A 26,050-nucleotide genomic window follows, 5' to 3' on the forward strand; every position below is an offset into this window, starting at 1 on the left:
AGTGGCATAAATACAAACAATGGAAGAGAAGAAAGTTCAAAAATGAACCCTCACAGATATGATCAAATGATTTTTAACAAAGGTGCTAAGATCTTTCAATGGGGAAAGGATAATCTTTTCAGCAAGTGGTGTTGGGAAGACTGGATATTCACATGTGAAAAATGAAGTCAGACCATTACTTTATACCTTACACAAAAGTTAACCCAAAACAGATGAAGACCACAAATGTCAGAGCTAAAAATATAAAACCTCCAAAGAAAAAGCTTTATTACACTGGATTCAGCAGTGCCTTTCTGAACATGATGCGAAAAGCATAGGCAATAAAAGAAAAAATAGGCGATCGGCACTTCATCAATATGAAACAGCTGTGTGCATAAGCACACTGTCAACAAATAATGTATCTGATGAGGAATTAATACGTAGGATACAGAGAGTATGCCTGAAATTCAATAGCAGTGAGAAAAAAATACAATCAAAATGGCACAGGGCTTCAATAAACTTTTCTTCCGTGGTGGCTCAGACAGTAAAAGCATCTGCCTACAATGTGGGAGACCCGGGTTCGATCCCTGGATTGGGAAGATCCCCTGGAGAAGGAAATGGAAGCCCACTCCAGTATTGTTGCCTGGAAAATTCCATGGACAGAGGAGCCTGGCAGGCTGCAGTCCATGGGGTTGCAAAGAGTCAGACACGAATGAGCGACTTCACTTTCACTTTCTCAGAAGATATACAAATAGCCAATAAGCACATGAAAAAATGCTTGACATCACTATCATTGAAGAAATGAAAGCAAAGCAAAACCACAATAAAGTACCACTTCACATCCATTAAAATCATTATTTTTAAAAAAGAGGGGGAAGAACAGGTATTGGCAAGGATGTGGAGAAACAGAAATAGTTGGGTACTACTGGTGGGGATATAAAATGGTGGAGCCATTTTGGGAAACAGAATGGCAGTTTCTAAAAAAATTAAGTATATATCATATGACCCAGTAATTTCACTTCTGAGAATATGCCCATAAGAACTTAATACAGGGATATGAAGGGATAGTCTGCCATTCATGTTGATAGCAACGTTATTTATAATGCCCCAAAAGTGGAAGCAACCCAAGATCCATCCACCAATCAACAAATGAAACAAAATGTGATATATCTATACAGTAGATTATTTTTCAGTCTTATTAAAGATGGAAATTCTAACATAAGCTACAACATGGAAAAATCTAGAAGATATTATGCTGAGTCAAATACAACAGTCACAAAGGACAAATACTCAAATATGACACTGAAGAGTGCTAGTAAATTTTATGGAGGCAGAAAGGAGAAGGGAGACTGCCAGGAGCTGGTGAAGGGGGAATGAGGAGTTACTGTTTCAGTAACACAGAAACAGTTTCTGAAACAGAGTTTCAGGTTTGCAATATGAAAAAAGTTCTATAGATTGACAACGACGAAGACAAATTGAAGATAATTAATGCCACTAAATAGTACACTTAAAATGGTTAATTATATGTGTATTTTAAAACAACTTAAAATCAATAAGTAATTTTTAAAAGTCTCTTCCTAATTAAAATTGTTCTACTAAAATTACTTATATTTTCCTGAGGAATCTAGCCAGTCACCACCTCTGAACAAATGTTAATCTTCAGTACAAAAACACAAGTACTCTCAATAAAGGCTACCCCATTACATTATTTTTAAAAAGTATTTAACATTGATTAGTGAAGCTCAGTATTACAACATTAAAAAAAATCAATTATAACACAATGTTCTATTTTAGAAATTCAAAGATAATTTCTTACAGCAATCATGAAGGAAAACGTTCCAATCCATATATACTGTGGATAAACAACTTGCTACTTCTCTTTGATCCGAAACTTTTTGGAGGGCAATCCAGTCATGTCATTTCTCTTTTATAGAATAGGACAGCTCTATCATTCAAACTACTGCACAATTGCACTCATTTCACATGCTAGCAAAAGTAATGCTCAAAATTCTCCATGCTAGGCTTCAATAGTACCTGAACTGAGAACTCCCAAATGTTCAAGCTGGATTTAGAAGAGGCAGAGGAACCAGAGATCAAATTGCCAACACCCGCTGGATCACAGAAAAAGCAAGAGAATTGCAGAAAAACATCTACTTCTGCTTCATTGACTACGCTAAAGCCTTTGATTGTGTAGATCAGAACAAACCATGGAAAATTCTTAAAGAGATGGGAATACCAGACCGTCTCATCTGCCTTCTGAAAAACCTGTATGCAGGTCAAGAAGCAACAGTTAAAACCGGACATAGAACAAAGGACTGGTTCCAAACTGGGAAAGGAGTACGTCAAGGCTGTAGACTGTCACTCTACTTATTTAACTTACATGCAGAATACATCATGTGAAATGCTGGGTTTGATGAAGCACAAGCTGGAATCAAGATTGCGGGGAGAAATACCAATAACCTCAGATATGCAGATGACACCATCCTTATGGCAGAAAGCGAAGAGGAACTAAAGAAGGTGAAACAAGAGAGTGAAAAAGCTGACTTAAAACTCAACACTCCCAAAACAAAGATCATGGCATCCAGTCACAGATGGGTAAACAATGCAAACAGTGACAGATTTTTATTTTCTCAGACCCCCAAATCACTGCAGATGGTGACTGCAGCCATGAAATTAAAAGACCCTTGCTCCCTAAAAGAAAAGCTATGACAAACATAGAAAGCATATTAAAAAGCAGAGAGATTACTTTGCCAACAAAGGTCTGTCTAGTAAAAGCTATGGTTTTTCCAGTAGTCATGTATGGATGTGAGAGTTGGACCATAAAGAAAGCAGAGCTGAAGAATTGATGCTTTTGAAATGTGGTGTTGGAGAAGACTCCTGGGAGTCTCTTGGGCTGCAAGATCAAACCAGTCAATCTTAAAGGAAATCAGTCCTGAATATTCAATGGAAGGACTCATGCTGAAGCTGAAGCTCCAGTACTTGGACCACATGATGTGAAGAGCCGACTCATTAGATAAGACCCTGATTACTGGGCAAGATTGAAGGCAGGAGGAGAAGGGGACAACTGAGAATGAGATGGTTGGATGGCATCACCAACCCAATGGACATGAGTTTGGGCAAGCTCCAGGAGATGGTGAAGCATAGGGAAGCCTCGTGTGCTGCAGGCCAAGGGGTCGCAAAGGGTCGGACACAACTGAGAGACTGAACAACAACAACAATCATTGTGAAATAAAGTTTCCAACGCTAGAGCTACCCCTGCCTATCTATTCACTAGTCTGCAAGTTACAGATGGAAAGGAAGGAGAGGGCCAAGATAAAAGAAATCTGTTAACAGGGCTTTATAAATCTAATCTTGAGAAAAAACAGGCCAAAAGAAGACAGTAACAGGAAAGAACAAACAGTAAAGACAGATACACACACCACACACACACACATACACAAAAATAGAAAGATCAATGAAATTGGCAGAAAGAAATATAGAATTTCTGCCTTGAAACATGATTTACTTCATTCAAAGATTTTGGTATACACTCAGAATTTAATACAATTCAGAATACAGTGATGTCTAAATATTTCAACAAAAAAGTTCATTTCACAGTATATGTAAAGGAACTGGTTATAAATACATCACAGGCATGAATTCAGAAAAAATTATTATAATGAAGATGCAGAATATTCATTTTTCTTTCACTCCAAGAAATAAAGATTTTTGTGCTTATTAGACTATTTTTAGAATAATCAGTAATCGCAAAGGATCACTATGGGTTTCAATAAATATGTGTATTTCTGTTAGGTTTTAAAAGGAATTAAGTCGGGGGGGAAACCCAAATAGTACCTTTTGCATCATCAGAACCTGAAGCCAAGAGTTTAGGATCCATCAAATTAAAGTCAACACTCCAACATCTCTTCTCATGTTCCTAGATGTAGAAGGAAGACAAAGTAGTCTCAGAATATAGATCTTAAATAAAGCAAAACAAATAAACATAGTTGATACCAATTTATCACTATGGTGGGAGGGAGAAAGAACTGGCTATGAAAATAAAGGAGATGCAAAGTAGCTCCATAAACTTTTTAAATATACATTTATAAAATTACCACTTTTGGAAATTCATCCTACAAATGCAAAGAGCATTACTGGAATTACATAGGTAGACGGTTGGATGGCATCCCTGACTCGATGGACATGAGTTTGAGCAAGCTCTGGGAGTTGGTGATGGACAGGGAAGCCTGGGGTGCTGCAGTCCATGGGGTCGCAAAGTGTCAGATATAAATGAGCGGCTGACCTGAGGAACTGCTGCTGCTGCTGCTGCTAAGTTACTTCAGTTGTGTCAGACTCTGTGCGACCCCACTGACGGCAGCCCACCAGGCTCCCCCGTCCCTGGGATTCCCCAGGCAAGAATACTGTAGTGGGTTGCCATTTGAACTGAGGAACTGAGGAAATGCTAAACAATGATTTTAAATTTGTAATTATAAAATGCATGAAGCTCTATAATTATTAAAAAGTACAAATGTGATTCTTGCAACAAGCTCCAATATTTTGGCTACCTGATGCAAAGAGCTGACTCACTGGAAAAGACTCTGATGCTGGGAAAGATTGAGGGCAAAAGGCAAACGGGATGACAGAAGATAAGATTGTCAGATGGCATCATCGACTCAATGGACATGAGTCTGAACAAACTCTGGAGATAGTGATGGACAGGGAATCTGGTGTGCTGCAGTCCATGGGATCGCAAAGAGTTGGACACGACTGAGCGACTGAATACTAACAACAACCACAGGTAACTAGTATTCTTATTTACCTGATAGACCTTTGACCTCTGTCCTGTGAATCCATCCCATAGGATGACGGTGCCTTCATAATCACTGCTGGCTAATAGGTTCTTATGATAACTACTCCAACTGATACAGCTGAAAGAAAGGGATATTAAGTTAAGCCTTATTTTACATAAAAATAAACAGCAATGGATACAAAGAATTTGGATGTGTTCAAAAAGATTAGAACCCTTTCAAAATGGTCTACATAAGTTCACAATAATTATTTTGCCCACAATCCATCAAGGAAGAAGGCATCAAATAATTCCCAGAGTATTCAATTGAAACTACCAAGTCACAAACCATAACCACTCTTCACTCTCATCACCAGCTAGAAGACAGATATGGTGTGCCTAAAGTTGCTACTGGCCATCCTTGACACATGAAAATACATGTCTGTAGGTGGAGATAACAGAGGCCAGGGGGGCACACGTATGTCATGGCAGAGACACATGAGGAATACATGTCTGTAGGTAGAGATAACAGAGGCCAGGGGGGCACACATATGTCATGGTGGAGACACATGAGGAATACATGTCTGTAGGTGGAGATAACAGAGGCTGGGGGGGCACGCGTATGTCATGGTGGAGACACATGATGAATACATGTCTGTAGGTAGAGATACAGGGGCCGGGGGGACACACGTATGTCATGGCAGAGACACATGAGGAATACATGTCTGCAGGTGGAGATAACAGAGGCTGGGGGGGCACGCATATGTCATGGTGGAGACACATGAGGAATACATGTCTGTAGATGGAGATAACAGGGGCCAGGGGGACACACGTATGTCATGGTGGAGACACATGAGGAATACATGTCTGTAGGTAGAGATAACAGAGGCTGGGGGGGCACACGTATGTCATGGCAGAGACACATGAGGAATGCATGTCTGCAGGTGGAGATAACAGGGGCGGGGGGGCACACGTATGTCATGGTGGAGACACATGAGGAATACATGTCTGTAGGTGGAGATACAGGGGCCAGGGGGACACACATATGTCATGGCAGAGACACATGAGGAATACATGTCTGTAGGTGGAGATACAGGGGCCGGGGGGACACACGTATGTCATGGCAGAGACACATGAGGAATACATGTCTGTAGGTGGAGATAATAGAGGCTGGGGGGGCACGCGTATGTCATGGCAGAGACACATGAGGAATACATGTCTGTAGGTGGAGATAACAGAGGCTGGGGGGGACACACATATGTCATGGCAGAGACACATGAGGAATACATGTCTGTAGGTGGAGATAATAGAGGCCGGGGGGGCACGTGTATGTCATGGTGGAGACACATGAGGAATACATGTCTGTAGGTGGAGATACAGGGGCCGGGGGGACACACGTATGTCATGGCAGAGACCAAATCAGACCCTTCAGGGCCCTACTTCCAGTTTTGTCAGATCATATAAGCCAGTAAACTGGTCTGAATTGAGTCTCTGTGTTTACAGGCAAATGTTGACTAATGTAAGTGCATGACTCAAATTTCAATAAAATGCATTTAACAGAATTAAACTTCTAACATTTACAGTTTCGGCTATTCTCAAATGTTCCAATATTGAGAATGCAACATCTAAAAATATATGCTTTTGGTTAGACATATATGTGCATCACACATATAGTAAAGCTAATGTATATTAAAGAAAAAAGCCACTTAGAAAGCAAAGCAGCTGACCTAGGTGATTTCCAAGCATTTGAACACAAAGCCTTTTTGCTGTCTTCTAGCTGTATTTGTGCTACATTTTAGGGTTTGAAGAGTTTATTTGCAACTTTAGACGTACTTATTAGAATTCCTGGAAGAAATGACATGGAACAGTCAAGAGCCTTGGATTTAGTCAGACCTGAGCTTTAATTCCAGATCTGCAACTTAGTAGTTGTGGCTTTGGGTAATTCAGTTCACTTTCACAACTGGTTGCTCCAAATGGGTTTCAGGGAAGCTTACATATTGACCCTTTCAGCCCCAAGTCCATTGTTTCCAGATTTGAACAGTTTCCTTCTCTTTATTCCAAGGTGCATAAAATACTACCATATTGCTTTGTATCTGTCAAGACAGACAAGGTAAACCCTCTAATCCATATTTTCATTATGGTAACATTTATTATGAATTCTTGATATGGGTCAAGTATTGTGCTGAGGGCATCATGTAGCTTTATTTAAAGTATAACCCTATGAAATTGGAGAAGGAAATGGCAACCCACTCCAGCGTTTTTGCCTGGAGAATCCCAGGGACGGGGGAGCCTGTGGGCTGCCGTCTATGGGGTCGCACAGAGTCGGACACGACTGAAGTAGGTGTTACTATTAGAGCCTCTATTTTACAAATTAGTAGCATGAAATGGTTAAGAGCAAGATTCTGTCTGAATCTTGTCTACTCCAGAGACTAGCTGTACAACCATCAACAAGTTAATGAACCCTTTCTGTGCTTCAGCTTCCTTGTGTATAAAACAAGGTAATGATGGTCTGCTTAAGACACAGAACTTTTGATAATGCCTGCCACTGAAGAATTCAATAAAATTATGTCTCACTCATGCTGCGTTCCTTTCACTTAGGAATAAAGTATATAAACTAAGTAGATAACCATTACACATTCTCAATGATGAGCACCAGTTAGTTCAGTCTACCATTTTTATATGAATTAGGAAACAGAAAAGAAAGTTATACAAATAAAGCCTACAGTACTTTCTATATTATTAACATTATTAAAGTGACCACATATATTATATGTGTCATTTATCCAAATAAAAAAGGGATAAGAATGACTAGAAAATGTTCAAAGTTTTAAACAAATTTACTATTAGTTTCTTGATGTCACTCCCTTTGAAGCCAGTGCCTATGAAAACAGCTTAGGAAGTTTGTTTTAAACATGAAGACTCTAGCATTCCTTTTAGATTTTTGGGGCAGATCAGAAGCTGGGTCTAGTTTCTGCAGTTTGAACAGTATTCCAGGTTTAAAAAGCACTCGTTATAAACTCCAACCCTTAATATATGAAACTTAAACACTATGCCCTCACAAAAAGACACATACCATTCTTGTGAAAAGAATTCTTAAAATTATAAACAATTATAATAGTTAGAGATATGTGCATGCTAGAGGAAAAATTCCAGACTTTGAGATACTATTCACTGGGCTACAGTAATCCTTCATTCAATACCCCATGAAAGGTCATCTACAGTAAAGACACTTATTTGATTAAATGCAAGAAGATTTTCATTTGGCAAATAGAAAAATAGAAAAACTACTAACCCTCACAGGGAAAAAGCGATCGATATCTATAAAAAAAGATATTCTGATGTATCTTCTATATATAATTAATAATGTTAATCACAAACGAATAAGATGTCACATGAAAAGGTAAAAATAACAAACACACTAATCAAAGATACTGTTATATACACACTACATTATGCCAAGTAAATAATGTAAATACCTGATTTTGGAATTGCAGGTCATTTCATTTTCAGGGTAATGAATATCCACCGCATCCTGAATGACTGTGCCATATTCATAGACTTTAATCTTCTTTGTAACCCCAGCAATTGCAAAGTAGTCACAATCCCGGTCAAACTCAATACTAAGAAATGAAGTACATACTTGGGTCAGTAAGACTATTTACCTATCCTTGTGATGTTACGATGATAACATTTCAGAATTTGGTTTTTTTCCTCCCCGATTTCTAAAGTGATTCTATCTACAGTGATAATAGATCTACTTGAAATGCCTTCAAACTGTATTAGGCCTTATGGAGATTAAGTCATTATCAAGACATGTAAAATTAAGAGTGGTGGAGAACTGCATAGCTATACAATTCTGAACCACAGATGGTTTTTTGGTTCCTAGAAACTTGACATGATTTTCAATTCATCTTTACTAACAATATTACAACATACCAAACCGTCAAGGCTAACAAGCTACACTGTAAAAGTAGTGAGGGAAGATTTAATGGTTTGGTATATTAAAAATACATCAAAACAGAATAGTCAATAAGCCTTTTCCTTAATTTTAGCTTTTTCTCTACCTACCATTCTGTGTAGATGACAGAATTTCACAAAATTTAATGTTATTTTAATAAATTAATGAGTACACAAGCTGAATTATGACACAACTTAAGGGAGGTATAACAATAAGGATAAAATATACATATGAATGGAATAATTAAACAATCATTACGTTTCCTCCAATCATTTCTCACCTTCCAATCTAATATGATCTCTCTGACTTATGAACCACAAGCAAACAGAGGAAAACCTAAGTAAAAATTTTTCCTTCTTTTCAAGTTACTTAAGAGAATTCACCTCTCTCTTACTGACTTTTTACACAAGTTTCAAAATAAGTAACTCCAAAGGACAACACAAGGTTTTATTCATCTTTAAGGACCGTAACTTGGAGTCCTAAAAAAGTTGTTATATAATCAATAAGAATGTTAAGTAACCTAATGGAATTAAGAGCAAAATGAATCATCACACACATTATTTCTTAATGAGTTAAATATCCTTTCTAGAAGCTCAGTCATAAAGTTAGAGAATACATAAGAATTACTGATCTTTAACTAATAACATAATAATACCAATAATAGATAATATTCATTGACCTCTCACTCACTAAAACCACTACACAAACTCACTAATTAAATTCTCATAATAACCCTATGAGTTAGGTATTAATTTTGATAGGTATTATTAATCTATCCACATTTTATATATGAGAAAACTAAGGACTGGAGTTGAGTAACTTGCCCAAAGCGTCTTATAAGTGGCTAAAATGATATGATAGTGCTCTGCATATTTTAAGCATTCACCAAGTGTATACAAATAACTACAAGACATATTTTTCTTTATACATTAACTGTGACATCTTTTTACCAAAAAGTATATGGTTAATTAATAATATAGTAAGAAGCTTTGCTAAGCTGACAATGAATTAGGAAAATAAGTACACATCAAGAATATTTCCCATAAAAATACATGTTGAGATGCTCACTTTTCATTACAACTTTAAATCCTTGCTCAATTTTATGCAATTTTTAAAGAAATTTCATGAAATGTCATTGACTATTGCAAAATTCAGCAAATGTTCTCTTCAGTACTGTATGACTGTGTAGCAATGCAAAAGACTGACTTGTACAACAGTTTCAGCCTCACTGCTGTCTCAGCTAAGGTCATCTGCCCTGTGCACCCTAATGGAATATAACTGTATCGATGGCAACCATTCATCTATCCCAACTCAATTTATACTCCCAACCTCACACCACTGAAGGTGAAATATTACTGTGTCTGGTAAAGGACAGAGTTATCAGAACTGAAATTCTATCCTTAACTTAGGAAATTTTGTTATGGCTGAGATATCAAAGGAAAACCAGTATTATTATCTCTAAATATTTTTTCTTCATCTACAAACACACATGACTAATAAAAATATTCCAAAGGTTGTACTAGGAAAAGTTAACACGCTACTTCCAAACTATTTGTTTTTAATATAAAAAAGTTTAAACACTAACTTATTAAAGACACTACAGGAAGAAAACTGGCATATAAATTAAAATATTGTCAAAAGAATAGATTTGATGATATAAACAAGAAATTAAATCTATTTCCTCTGTTGCTACCCTGTTATTCAACACAGCTCTCTTTTTTCAACAAAGGTTATTATTTAGCTATATCAGATCATTATTAACTCTTATACATTTTGTTTTGTATAAGAGTTGTTAACTTTTTGTTAATGACGGTTTCACCTCATTATTAACTTTTTGTTTTGACTTTACTGCTATTCTTTTCTTACATTCTGGTTATGTTCTCTTCTTAATACATTAGTATAACAAGGACCTAGATAGTATCCTTATTTTAATATTCTAAGATATAGAGACTCTAGTTTAAAAACAAGATTTTAATAGAAATACTGATCAAAAAGTATAAAGAATAGCATTATTTCTGATTAAAAGGGAAAGGAAGAAAAACAGGTACCTTAAAAAAAAAATGCAAGTACTTTCACATAATTAAGACTCAGAATTTAAGTAGTTCCAAACATGAGTCATTTGTTCCCAATTTCAAACAGATGTAATCATATCTGTTCCCAGAAACAAAGTCAGACTCTAGAAACCAATCATGGAATAACTCAAAAGAATAATGTAGTTTTCAGACAGAGAGCTAATTTCAGAGCTAATACAAAATAGATGGTTTCTCATTTCACAATATTTCAGCTGCTTTAATTTCTGAAATCTGATAAAACAAACAAAAGTAATAAACAATGACTAGTTAGGCTGAAATAAAAACAAAATAAAAGGTAAACAAATTAAAACACACTTGATGGTGCAATTAAATTCAAAAAAGAACTTCAAGAAGTCTTGCAATACAAAATTCATTTCTGCTATCCACTATCACTGGTAATAAAGCAAGTAGTTTATGAAAAGTTAACTGCAATAAAACAAATTCAGTTTCACAGTATTTTTTAAATTTAAAAAATAAACATTGAAAAATTATCGGAATGGGGACTTTCATGAAAATAAACTGCATTTTTCTTTCACACTTGGAACATTTCAACTGTTTTAAAAAGTGATTTATTTAAGAAGCTGTAAAATGAAACTCAGCTGTTTGAAATTGGCTGTATTCTTTGTCAAAAGGGCCATCAGTCAGATGATTAAGCATCAAGGCAATAGACCACACAGGACATTTGATTAATGCAGACATCTAGTACGGAGTAGCACAAAGCAACGTAAACACATCAGTATCTCAAGAGGGGAATTTTGTCAGGGTTCCCACTGTCTGCCATATTTTTTTTGTAATTATAAAATGTATTAGTGAACAAGGTGGATTAACATCCCCCAACAACAGAATCCAATTTATCAAAAGAAAATGTAAAGTAAACAAAATTGTTAAAGGTCCAATTCATTACCATGTTAGTTTGCCCCAGGAGATAGGGGCTGCTATAATTTCAAGGAAACAAAGAAAGGCTCAGAAATGGCCTTTTTTAAAATGAAAACAGAAGAGGAGAGCTTTACATAATACAAAAAGGATAAGTAAATAATAACTGAGGATATTCAACTATGACTTTCTTTCAACTCGATCAATAGTATTGGCAAAAACTTCCATAACATACGGAACACTACGTGTCAAGCATTGTTTTAAGCTCTTTACATTAAATATATTTAATCTTCAAATCGCCACTGCATAGATAAAGAAACTGAGGTGTACTAATGTTAAGTAATTTGCTCAAGGTTTACTGGAAAATTCCAAGTCATCAAGTTTCAGAGTCTACGCTCTCAGTCACTATGCAAAGCTCTTATTTTAATGAGAACAGAAGGGTAAGTCTATGAGAAACACATACAAAGGCAAAATAAACAACAATAACATAAAAATGGGATCTACTCATGGCATACATATGATAGTAGTAGTAATAACATCATAATTCATCCTGTACAACAATTTAAACAGAGAGAGAAAAAAGAGAGTACAGTCGCCTGGTAGGGTTTATAATTAGTGGGCAAGGTCATTTATTACTAAAATAAGCAAATGCCAAACAACAGGAACAAAACATGACACAGGAATTCAAGAGTCAATGATTACTAAGACTCACTGGAAGAAAATGTATGTTGCTTGGATATTCTCATCCATATGAGAATATTCGTATGGGTGTGCCTGCTATCTGCCAAACACTGACCAAGCTGATGGAAAACCAGGATGTTAAACCAAGACACATTTGAGAAATGTGCAGAAATATGCATTAATACAAACCTGGGCTACTGCAACAGCCTCCTTACAAGTGTGCCGGTCCTGACTTTTATCTTTTCTAATCCATTTGAAGGGTGGATATTAGGGAAAATTTCCAAAATTACAGCTCTGTTCACATAATTATCATCACTTTGTTGTTGATGTTGTTGTTCAGTGGCTAAGTCATTTCTGACTCTTTGTGCTGCTGTGAACTGTAGCATGCCAACACTTGCTACCATGTAAAAGTCAAACTTCAACCATTAAGAAAGGTTTGTCACAACCCGGCTTGAAGCTTTTCTTAAAACTTAAAAAAAAAAAAAAAAAAAAAAACTACATACATAGGCAACGGTTCAAAAAGTGTACAGACAAAAGCTAGTCTCCCTCCCAATTTTACCAAATAAGCACCTGATCAGCCTCCCTAGAGACAATCAATAGTTACAGTTCGTGCATCCTGCTAGACATGAACAAACATATGGGTATTCACAGTCTTTTTTTTTTTTTTAACACATGGGATGATATAATAGTATCTTGACAATCATGCAATATCAGTACATATTAGGGATACCTCATTTTTTTTTCTCAGTGGTTGCACAGATTTCCAACATATGGGTATATCATAAATTATTTAATAAGTCTAATGAGGAACATTTGCTTTCTAGTTTTTTTTTTCTTTTCACTGTTAACAATACTACAATGAAATAAATACCTATCCATGTCATCTTTCACATATGCCAGAATATCCCTAAATATACTTGGATTATGAAGTGCTACGTCAAAAATCATACCTTGTTAATATAGTTAAATAAAGCTAAACCTCTCTCCATCCAGATCAACACTACTAATAATTTCGTCTCCAAATGTTTCATTATCTTCTAAATCTAACTAAAACCCAGCTCTTCCCTGAAAATGCTGATTCCTCTGAGGTCCTCTCACGTTCCACATTAAAACACACTTAGATATAAAGTCAGGGTCCTCCTTGCTATGCACAACTTCCCCAGGTATTCTTTCTCCTCCCTAAAACCTCCCAGGTCAAAATATCCTGTTAACTTGTATCACATAATACTGCTCCTTATTACTCTTACCAATCCATGAGTTCTCGGAAATTTTAACTTTTAGCACAATATCACTCTCTCCAAATCTGCCCTTGTCATAATTCTTAGTAATTTCAACAATCCCACAGATTCTAGTATCCTGGTCTATCAGTTGGACTTTCCTTTCCCCAAAGATCTTTTATTCTGCTCACCTCCACCTCGCACAACCATGATTAGGCTTTTTCATTACCAATAATGTCATTTCTCCATAACTGCATTTTCACTTTCTGACATATTGCTTTTTGACAACCACTTCCATTCGCTCCACCTAACTCACTGTTAGCAACAATCCTTCAGGCCTTCAGGCCCATGAGGAATCTAAAAGCTCACTGATCTTACCACTACTGTCCCTCCCCTGCCTTGTATATTCACTTTTCCTTTACCCATCATAGGTTACACAGTGAATAATTAAGATGCCCTCACATATAACTCTATTCCTTTAACATTTTTACATCTCTTTTTCCTTATACCTAACTTCCTTGGTAAAACTCTAGTTAATCTCTCTACTCACTCTACACTTGAAATGGCATGGCTGAACATGGCTAGAGGAAAAAAAAAAAAAAAAACATGTTCTGATCATAACCACTATCCTCAAGTGGAGCTCTCACACTGCTCAGGTTTATGATAAATATCCCCGGTCCCATAAAATTTGCTAAAAATTTGTCCCACACTATTTGCTTTTAAAAAAAGGTACATAATTTCTCTATTCTTCTCAAATTTCCCATATCTCTTTCCTCTTAATCACTCTCAGCAGATTATTTTGCTCTCCATAGTTTATCATACACACACACACACACACACACACACACACACACAGAATAAGCAGGTAACTTACAATGACTACCACCATCACATCCTCCACTTACCAGCATATACCCACATACGTTGATATACTGTGCCACCTCTCTGGCCACTGAGCGAAGGACACACCCCTAGATGGAGCCAACAGGTCTACTTGTACACTAGATCCCAGCTTTGCTTGCCTACTCTAGGACTGCTTCCTAGACTGAACTCCACTGCTCTCCTATATCATTCATTTCTTCCAGTCTCCTGGATCTTTTCCATGAGCCTTTCAATTTCAATGTTTTCTTCCTTTAGGTGAAACACAAACAAAACAAAACACCTCTCAGAACTCTAATTCTGCTTTAGCTATCATGCTATTCCTTTCCATTCTGATCACAGAACTTCACTAAAAAAGTGGTCCAAACTCATCAATTCCTAATTCCTCTCCTCCCTTTCTCTTTAACCCAATCGAATCAAGCTTTCACCTTCACCACTGAAAATGCTGCACTAAGGTCAACAATGACCTGCTGTCTGCTAAATCTAAGAGTCAAATCTGAATTTTTATCTTACCTGAATATCAACAAGAGCTGGCTTAAGCTCATATAGCTCAATATCAGCAACCCAACAACCCAATCAAAAAATGGGTGGAAGACCTAAATAAACTTTTTTTTTCCCCAAATAAGACATACAGATGGCCAACACACACATTAAAAGATGCTCAACATTGCTTATTATTAGAGAAATACAAATCAAAACTACAGTGAGGCATCACTTTACACCAGTCAGAATGGACATCATCAAAAAACCTATACAATAAATGCTGGAGAGGACGTGGAGAAAAGGGAACTCTCTTGCACAGTTGGTGGGACTGTAAACTGATACAGCCTCTGGAGAACAGTCTGGAGATTCCTTAAAAAACTAGGAATAAAACTACCATATCATGCAGCAATCCCACTACTGGGCATATACCCTAAGAGAACCATAATGCAAAAGGACACATGTACCCCAATGTTCACTGCAGCACCATTTACAACAGTCAGGACATGGAAGTAACCTGGATGTCTATTAAGAGATGAACAGATAAAGAAGTTGTGGTACATATATACCATGGAATATTACTCAGCCATTAAAAGGAACAAATTTGAGTTAGTTAACTGAGATAAACCTAGAGCCTGATATACACAGTGAACTAAGTCAGAAACAGAAGAACAAATATCATATATTCACATGTACATATGGAATCTGGGTTCCCAGGTGACCTATGCAGCACACCCCAGAGACTTGGGTTTGATCCCTGGGTTGGCAAGATCCCCTGGAGAAGAGACTTGCAACCTAATCCAGTATTCTGGCCTGGAAAATCCCATGGACAGAGGAGCATGGTGGGCCACAGCCCATGGGGGCTGCAAAGAATCAGACACAACTGAGTACTTACGTGCATGTGCGTGTTCACACACACACAGAATCTAGAAAATGGTACTAATGAACCTATTTCCAGGGCAGGAATACAGATGCAGACACAGAGAATGGACTTATGGACACAGTGAGGCAAGGGGGGAGGGTACAAACTGAGAGAACAGCACTGACATACGTATACACTGCTGCTGCTGCTAAGTCGCTTCAGTCATGTCTGACTCTGTACGACCCCATAGATGGCAGCCCACCAGGTTGCCATTTCCTTCTCCAATGCATGAAAGTGAAAAGTGAGTGTGAAGTCTCACAGTTGTGTCTGACTCTTCGTGACCGCATGGACTGCAGCCTACCAGGCTCCTCCATCCATGGGATTTTCCAGGCAAGAGTGCTGGAGTGTGTGCCATTGCCTTCTCCGTATGTATAAACCACTATGTGTAAATAGATAGCTAGCAGGAAGCAGCTGTATAGCACAAGGAACACAGCTCAGTGCTCTGTGATGACCTACAGATGTGGGATGGCGGGGTGGGAGGAAGGCTCATGAGGGAGGCTCGCAAGGAAGCAGACATATGTATCCTTAGAGCTGATCCATGCTGCTGTACAGCAGAAACCAACACAGCACTGTAAAGTAATTATCTTCTGATTAAAAATAAAAAAACAACAACAAGAGCTGACTAAAAATGATCACTCCTTCCTCCTCAACACTATTTTTCTCCTACCTCACTAGTGGCTCCATCATAGCATACATTGTTCATCCCTCCTCCTGGGTCCACTTTCATACTAAAGTATCCCCTAATTCAGTTCTGGCCCCTCATCTCCTTTGAATCTCCATGGACTTCTTTGGGAATCTCATCTAATCTTTAGGTTTTAATCTATACACTAAAATTAAAAGACGCTTACTCCTTGGAAGAAAAGTTATGACCAACCTAGATAGCATATTCAAAAGCAGAGACATTACTTTTCCAACAAAGGTCCGTCTAGTCAAGGCTATGGTTTTTCCAGTGGTCACGTATGGATGCGAGAGTTGGACTGTGAAGAAGGCTGAGCGCCGAAGAATTGATGCGTTTGAACTGTGGTGTTGGAGAAGACTCTTGAGAGTCCCTTGGACTGCAAGGAGATCCAACCAGTCCATTCTGAAGGAGATCAGTCCTGGGTGTTCTTTGGAGGCAATGATGCTAAAGCTGAAGCTCCAGTACTTTGGCCACCTCAGGCAAAGAGTTGACTCACTGGAAAAGACTCTGATGCTTGGAGGGATTGGGGGCAGGAGGAGAAGGGGACGACAGAGGACGAGATGGCTGGATGGCATCACCAACTTGATGGACATGAGTTCAAGTGAACTCCAGGAGTTGGTGATGGACAGGGAGGCCTGGCGTGCTGCGATTCATGGGGTCGCAGAGTCGGACACGACTGAGCGACGGAACTGAACTGAATGACCACCAAATGCTATCTCACCTATCAGCCCTGTCTCTGTACTACTGGCTCACACCTATTTGACAGCTCAATTTTAATCTAACAGGCATCTTAATTCATACTACACTGAGTTTCTGAATCGCCTATCAAACACTTTCCTCATCTTATTTACTAACCTCATTTCTCTTTTAATTAACTTTAACATCAACTCTTTCAGCTCAACCTTTAAAATACGTATAGACTGTAACCACTTTTCACTAACTCACTGCCACCACTCTCATCCAAGCTACCATTATTCCATGTCTATATTATCAAATAGGCTCCTTACTGGCTCCCTGCTTCCATATTGGACCCTTACAGTCTGTTTGCAAACAGGTCAAATCACCATTCCTTTGGTTCAAAATTCTTTAATGGCTTCTGACTTGGTCTCATGAAAAAGGCAAAGTGATTATAAAACAGTGTAAGTGATTTCCTCTCCCTCTCCCTTGTTTTGGTTACACTGGCCTCACGGTAAAACTAGGAAATTCCACACCCAATCCCACTTCAGAGGCAGTGCACCTGACAAGTCTCTGGTCCTGAAGTGGTCTAATCTTTTTCAAAAGGAAGCTTTCTACTCTCTGTCTCCTACTTCCCTGAACTATCTCCCTCTGCTCTATTTTTCTTTCATAGGATTTAAAGAACTTATATCCTATACTTTCTTCTCATGTTATCAGTTTCTTTTCTTTTTTTCTTTAAATATTCATCCCACTTGGAATTTATCTAAAACTATCAGAAGAAATGTAAATTTGTACTTTTCTACATTATTACTAAGGAAACCCATTTATTTAATAATCTCTTCCCCACATTTATTAGAAGTGCAGAAAATGAAGAGGAACTAAAGAGCCTCTTGATGAAGTCTGTCATGAACTGAGATCTGAGCTGATTTAAAGTCTCATACAACTTGTGTTTTTATTTTGTCTTACAACTAACAAAGGAATTTTCCAAATATAATGGTATTTATAACTACTTTAACTTCATCATGGACTGAACCCTAATCATTGTGAAGTGCCAGGGCAGGAGGAAATATGAAGAGAAAATGAAATTTAATGCTTCTAGCCGAAATTAAACCTTACTTTCAACATTTACAGCTCCAAATTTTAAGAACTCTTATATACAGAACAAATCTATGCTTCATACTGTGATCTAATGCGAAAATATCTCCCTTTTGATGGGAAGTTTAGCCTATTTACAGTTATTTATCAAGGACACATTTGCTTTCAATTCTCTTTTATGTTGTGGTATGCATTTTTAACTGCATTTTTAATTAAAAATATTTTCACCATTTGATTTCTTTCTGCTTTCTATGTGCTAGTTTTATAAATGGCAACTGTAGTATTTCTGTCTAATGGCTATTTTTATGACTTTAAGAGTTACCATAGAAAGAAAGAAAGGATTAAATGCATCTATTAAGTCTCTTGAGGAAAACAACAGAATGGGAAAGACTGGAGATCTCTTCAAGAAAATTAGAGATAACAAGGGAACATTTCATGCAAAGATGGGCTCAATAAAGGACAGAAATGGTATGGACCTAACAGAAGCAGAAGATAGATGTTTTTAAAATTTAAATTTATTTATTTTAATTGGAGACTAATTACTTTACAATATTGTATTGGTTTTGCCATACATCAACATGAATCTGACACAGGTGTACACGTGTTCCCAATTCTGAACCCCCCTCCCACCTCCCTCCCCGTACCATCCCTCTGGGTCAACCCAGTGCACCAGCCCCAAGCATCCTGTATCCTGCTGCAATGAACACTGGGGTACACGTGTCTCTTTCAATTCTTGTTTCCTTGGTATGTATGCCCAGCAGTGGGATTGCTGGGTCATAAGACAGTTCTATTTCCAGTTTTGTAAGGAATCTCCACACTGTTCTCCATAGTGGCTGTACTAGTTTGCATTCCCATCAACAGTGTAAAAGAGTTCCCTTTTCTCCACACCCTCTCTAGCATTTATTACTTGTAGACTTTTGGATTGCAGCCACTCTGACTGGCATGAAATGGTATCTCACTGTGGTTTTGATTTGCATTTCTCTGATAATAGCGATGTTGAGCATTTTTTCATGTGTTTGTTAGCCATCTGTATATCTTCTTTGGAAAAATCTCTATTTTGTTCTTTGGCCCATTTTTTGATTGGGTCGTTTATTTTTCCAGAATTGAGCTGCAGGAGTCGCTTGTATATTTTTTGAGATTAGTTGTTTGTCAGTTGCTTCATTTGCTATTATTTTCTCTCATTCCGAAGGCTGTCTTTTCATCTTGCTTATAGTTTCCTTTGTTGTACAGATATAAAAGAAGCAGAAGATATTAAGAAGAGGTGGCAAGAATACACAGAAGAACTATACAAAAAGAGCTTCACGACCAAGATAATCACGATGGTGTGATCATCTTAGAATGTGAAGTCAAGTGGGCCTTAGAAAGCATCACTATGAACAAAGCTAGTGGAGGTGATGGAATTTCAGTGGAGCTATTTCAAATCCTGAAAGATGATGCTGAGAAAGTGCTGCACTCAATATGCCAGCAAATTTGGAAAACTCAACAGTGGCCACAGGACTGGAAAAGGTCAGTTTTCATTCCAACCCCAAAGAAAGATTATGCCAAAGAATGCTCAAACTACCACACAATTGCACTTATCTCACACGCTACTAAAGTAATGCTCACAATTCTCCAAGCCAGGCTTCAGCAATACGTGAACTGTGAACTTTCAGATGTTCAAGCTGGTTTTAGAAAAGGCAGAGGAACCACAGATCAAAATGCCAACATCCAGTGAGAGTCGGACACGACTGAGCGACTGAACTGAACTGAACTGGTTAAGTCTCTAATCTGAGCAAAGAACAAAATTATTTTTGCCTTTCTTCCTAGTCTATTGATTACATTGATTATCTTAAAATTTACTTTATACATTCAAAGATATTTTTACCACTCATTTCTGTGCAAGTGAAAAACCTACAAATAATTATCTGAGCATAGAAATGAATCTCATTATACATATAAAGACAACTAGCCATGGCATTTCTGAGGGCTCTACTTATTCATTATAAATAGGTTCAGGTATCTGACTACTTCACTGTATCGTCTAATGCAGCCATATCAAATAATTTACATACTAAAATATACATTACATTTTAAATTATTTTCCTTTTATTTCTCTCACACTACAGCTGTTGCTAAGTCGCTTCAGTCGTGTCCGACTCTGTGTGACCCCACAGACGGCAGCCCACCAGGCTCTCCCATCCCTGGGATTCTCCAGGCAAGAACACTGGAGTGGGTTGCCATTTTCTTCTCCAATGCATGAAAGTGAAAAGTGAAAGTGAAGTCGCTCAGTCGTGTCCGACTCTTAGCGACCTCATGGACTTCAGCCTCCCAGGCTCCTCCGTCCATGGTATTTTCCAGGCAATAGTACTGGAGTGGGTTGCCACTGCCTTCTCCATATTACAGCTAGGGCACTATAATTTTTTAATGTGTATATAGGTTGTAATATCTATTACTTTTACTTCAGAATAGCATCGATGTTCAGTTGAAGTTTATTTGTGGGTTGAACTTTGAATTTCACATAATTTTCATGTCACAAAATGTTATTCTTTATATTTTTTACATATTATTTATTTATATTTTTTACATTTTCATTTTAAAAATATAAAGACTATTCTTAGCTTTTTGCTGTACAAAATTAGACGATGAGTCAGAACTGGCTTGCAGGTCTTAATTTACTGACCCTTGTCTTGAATGAATGGATAAATCTGATTTTATTCCACAGGCGCTAAAGTGAAGCCACATTTAAATTCTGTGTATATATTTGTATGATTATTTATATTAACTGGCTTTTTTGGTTTTAATTCCACAAAGATATAAGATGTTGCTTTAAAACAACTACTTTAGAAAATTTTATTTCTCTGTTCCCTCTGGCTATCAAGGAATAGCTAGGACAATGTAACACTTGTGTGAATGCCAAGTGTTTCACACTGTGATAACATTTCTTTCTGGGCTTCCCAGGTGGCACGGTTGTAGAGAATCTGCCTGCTAATGCAGGACATGCAAGTTCGATTCCTGGGTCAGGAAGATTCCCTCGAGTAGGAAATGGCAACTCACTCCAGTATTCCTAACTAGAAAATTCCATGGACAGAGGAGCCTGGCAGGTTACAGTCCATGGGGCTGCAAAGAGTCTGACATGAATAAACAGAAAAATACCTTTCTATTCAAAGGATTTAAAATTAAAGATACAACTGGAGGCCCTTTAAGATCAATGTACTGATTATCAAATTTTTCTCATTTACGTCTATAGCAAGTTATAATTTATACTCACTTAAATTAACTTAGTTGTAGACTCTTCATCTATCTTAAAAGAGCTTTTATGTATAATATAACAATATCTTATAATAGATGGTGTTTATTAGAGAACTTTGGAAAACTAAGAATAACTTCTGAAGCAAAGATTAACAGAAAGATAGTATAAAAACATCTACTAGAGAAAAAAAACGAGATAAAAAGTGAAATATCTTTTGTTCCAAAAGTTACTATGACACTGTGTCTTCTTTGGAACGTGTCTGTATTTAGGAAAGTGGAGGGAACTATAGGCAAAGAAAAAGTTTCAATTCTTTACTTTTGAAATAAAAGTAGAAGATACATCTATCTAATTGTTTAGTATCCTCAGGTAGCATTTACAAGCAACCAATAAGAATACAATATTAAATCATTCATGTTATTAATGCTGTGATGCTTCATCAGAAAACAACAAAGGTATGATACAAAGAAACTATTCAACACTACAGAGAGGTAATCTAAAGTGAAAATGTATAATCTAGGAAATTTTTCATATATAAAATATATGAAAGTATGTTCCCAAAATAAGTTAGCCAGATAGACTTTAATAAATCAGAAACCCACCTCATATTTCTTACAGAAACAAGTGGACAAAACTACTGAGAAAAACCTAAAAGAGAAAATGTGACTTTTATTAGATTAATCCTTTCAATTAAAGAGGGGAAGGGAGTCAGCCTGCCTTTGGACTGATGTCCACCACCCTCCCCCTCAGTTGCCAGCATCTGAAATAAAGCAAACTTTCCTTTCCCCCAACCTGGCCTGCTTAGTAGCTTCTGAGCGGCGAGCAGCTAGACCTCCGGTGCACACCTTTTGGTAACAGCTTTGGCACCCAACATGGGGCTGGCTACTGCTGGCTCTCCTGGGTCTTCCAGGGGAGAGCTGTGACTATGATAGTGTATTAGCCTGCTGCTTATGGCTAGCTAGCCACAGGCAGGGGATTTGGGGACATTCCTGCTGCTGCTGCTGCTGCTAAGTCACTTCAGTCGTGTCCGACTCTGTGCGACCCCACAGACGGCCACCTACCAGGCTCCTCTGTCTCTGGGATTCTCCAGGCAAAGAACACTGGAGTGGGTTGCCATTTCCTTCTCCAATGCATGAAAGTGAAAAGTGAAAGTGAAGTCGCTCAGTCGTGTCCAACTCTTAGCGACCTCATGGACTGCAGCCTACCAGGCTCCTCCATCCATGGGATTTTCCAGGTCTTCCAGGGGAGAGCTGTGGCTATGATAGAGTATTAGCCTGCTGCTTATGGCTAGCTAGCCGCAGGCAGGGGATTTGGGGACATTCCTAGCAGCTGCCATAACTATTTGAGGATCCTTCCTGTTTCTCCCCTGCTCAGCACTGGCTGCCAACTCATGCTTTTCCTTGGCGGGATGGAAACTTGCATTTGGGACGAACCGATGAGCTCCAAGACTGGGTAAGTCCCCGGGTGTGCATACAGGCAACTTTCCCATTTGTGAGTGGCTAGTGCTATTTGGGCATTTTGCCAATGGGTTCTGACTGCCGCTGAGGATTGTTTGTGAGTGCTCCTGCTATTTGGGTATTTTTGCCAGTTGGTTCTGATGTGTGTCTGATGTGGAGAACTGTTTGGGAAATGGGATGCTTCCCTGGTGGCTCAGATGGTAAAGAATCTGCCTGCAATGTGGGAGACCTGGGTTCAATCCATGGGTTAGGAAGATCCCCTGGAGAAAGGAATGGCTACCCACTCCAGTATTCCTGCCTAGAAAATTCCACAGACAGAGGAGCCATGGAATGTTGTGGGGTCGGGGGGAAGGGAAGAAAAACAGAGCTCTTGTTCTAAAATTTTTAGAGAAATGCAAAGAATTTAGAATAACAAACAACTATGAAAAAGCGTATCAAATTTGTAGGATTTACATTACCTGATTTGAAGGCTTATTATGAAACTACAAAAAATCACCAAGAGAGTACCAGTCAAAGAGCAGATATACAGATAAATGCAGCAGAACAGAGTGTCAGGAGGCACATTTATATATACTTGCTCAACTGGTTCTAAAGACAGAGAGAAGCCAATGGGAAAGGTTCACCTTTTAAACAAACAATGTTTGGAATAAGTGGATATCCATACTGGGGGAAAAACTGATTTTCAACTTTTACTTCAAAATCTAAACAAAAATTAACTTGAAATGGATTATAGATTTATACATAAAAGCTAAAACTATTAAAATTATAGAAGAAAACAGGGGATAAAAATCTTTATACTTTGGGACAGGCAAACATTTCTAAAGGAAAGAGCTTAAATCATTTAAAAAAACTAACTGGAATTCATAAAAATTAAATACTTATGTTATTTGAAAGACACCATTAATTAAAAGGCAAGTCACAGACTGGGAGAAAATACTATCAATACATATTTCTAGTATATAAAAAATTCTCACTACTCAATGACAGTAAAGGCTGATTTTAAAAAAAAATGGGCAAAAAATTTGAATAGGTGCTTCATAAAAGAAGTGAAGTGAAGTGAAGTTGCTCAGTCATGTCCGACTCTCTGCAACCCCATAGACTGTAGCCTATCAGGCTCCTCCGTCCATGGGATTTTATAGGCAAGAGTGCTGGAGTGGATTGCCATTTCCTTCTCCAGGGGATCTTCCCAACCCAGGAATCGAACCCGGGTCTCTCACATTGCAGGCAGACGCTTTACCATCTGAGCCACCAGGGAAGCACACAAAATGGCCAATATGCACATTAAAAAGCACTAGTCACAAGGGAAACACATAATAAAGCAAGCAAATTTATATGTCCACAAATAAAGAGACTGACAATGCCAAGAGTTATTCAGGGTTTGAGGCAAATGGAACTCTCTTACACTGCTGACTGGAATGTTAAAATAACTCAATCACTTTGGAAAACAGTTTGGCAGTTATTTAAAATGTTAAGCACTAATCATACATAGGTCCGTCTAGTCAAGGCTATGGTTTTTCCTGTGGTCATGTATGGATGTGAGAGTTGGACTGTGAAGAAAGCTGAGTGCTGAAGAATTAATGGTTTTGAACTGTGGTGTTGAAGACTCTTGAGAGTCCCTTGGACTGCAAGGAGATCCAACCCGTCCATTCTGAAGGATATCTGTCCTGGGTGTTCTTTGGAAGGAATGATGCTAAAGCTGAAACTCCAGTACTTTGGCCACCTCATGCAAAGAGTTGACTCATTGGAAAAGATTCTGATGCTGGGAGGGATTGGGGCAGGAGCAGAAGGGGACGACAGAGGATGAGATGGCTGGATGGCATCACTGACTCGATGGACATGAGTCTGAGTGAACTCCGGGAGTTGGTGATGTACAGGGAGGCCGGGCGTGCTGTGATTCATGGGGTTGCAAAGAGTCGGACACAACTGAGCGACTGAACTGAACTGAACTGAATCATACAGCCCAGCGATTTCAATCCCAGGTATTTACCCAAGAGAAATAAATATGAAAATGATATCCAAATAACTAGTATGTGAATATTCATAGGAACTTTATTCATAATAGTCAAAAATTAGAAAGAACTCAGATGTCCATCAACATATGAAGGATAAACCAACTGTGGAATATTCATTAAATGGAATACTGCTAAATAATTACCTAACAACTGATGCAGAAAACACGGATAAATCTCAAAACATGCTGAGCTAAACAAGCTAGACACAAAGGAGTACATTCGGTATGGTTCTATTTATAATAAACTCCAGAATGACTAAACTACTGTATGATGACAGAAAGCAGATAGCCAGTGGCTTGGGACAGGAGTCTGGAGAATTAAAAGCAAAGTGGCAGGAAATAAAATTTTTGGAAATGTTCTCTATTTAGATTGTGGTTTATACAATTGCCAAAATTAAACACTTTATTGTAAATCGGACTTCAACAAAGGTGATTTTTAAAACTACCCAGTTTGTGATCCTACATATATTAAACTTAAATTATGTAAATAATAGAACAACAAATTTAGTCCTCTCAAGGATGGATCAAAGAACAATGTTTTATAACTTTAAGTGCTATCAACAAAGATTACCTAAGAATGTGGGAGAGGAAAGGGGACGAGAAAGACAACGACGACTAGCAGTAGGAAAGCAGCCATGTGTAAAGATGAGTATGATATAGCTAGTAAGAGTGCAAGCTTTTGTCTTATTTCAGGACATTTTCCAGCTCCACTCAACAAATAATTTTTAAAAGACACAAATAGGAAACTTTCTGCTGAACAAATCAGAACTGGTTATTCAGTTCAGTTCAGTTCAGTCTCTCAGTCATGTCCGACTCTTTGCAACCCCATGAATCGGAGCACACCAGGCCTCCCTGTCCATCACCAATTCCCGGAGTTCACTCAGACTCACGTCCATCGAGTCAGTGATGCCATCCAGCCATCTCATCCTCTGTCGTCCCCTTCTCCTCCTGCCCCCAATCCCACACAGCATCAGAGTCTTTTGCAATGAGTCAACTCTTCGCATAGGTGGCTAAAGTACTGGAGTTTCACCTTTAGCATCATTCCCTCCAAAGAAATCTCAGGGCTGATCTCCTTCAGAAT

General features: G+C 38.0%; 1 protein-coding gene across 8 annotated transcripts in view; it reads right to left on the reverse strand.

Annotated features, from left to right (window-relative positions):
- Positions 1–26,050, reverse strand: part of COP1 (COP1 E3 ubiquitin ligase) — a 231,047-nt gene that overhangs the window by 85,930 nt on the left and 119,067 nt on the right. For all 8 annotated transcript variants that reach the window (XM_069546126.1, XM_069546133.1, XM_069546127.1 and 5 more), the window contains 3 exons: positions 8,221–8,364; positions 4,778–4,886; positions 3,814–3,895 (listed from right to left, as the gene is read on the reverse strand). In XM_069546126.1, the coding sequence (XP_069402227.1) occupies positions 3,814–3,895; positions 4,778–4,886; positions 8,221–8,364 (335 nt within the window). The remainder of the gene's footprint in view (positions 1–3,813; positions 3,896–4,777; positions 4,887–8,220; positions 8,365–26,050) is intronic.

This window comes from Ovis canadensis, chromosome 12 (assembly GCF_042477335.2).
Source record: "Ovis canadensis isolate MfBH-ARS-UI-01 breed Bighorn chromosome 12, ARS-UI_OviCan_v2, whole genome shotgun sequence".
Classification (NCBI taxonomy): domain Eukaryota; kingdom Metazoa; phylum Chordata; class Mammalia; order Artiodactyla; family Bovidae; genus Ovis; species Ovis canadensis.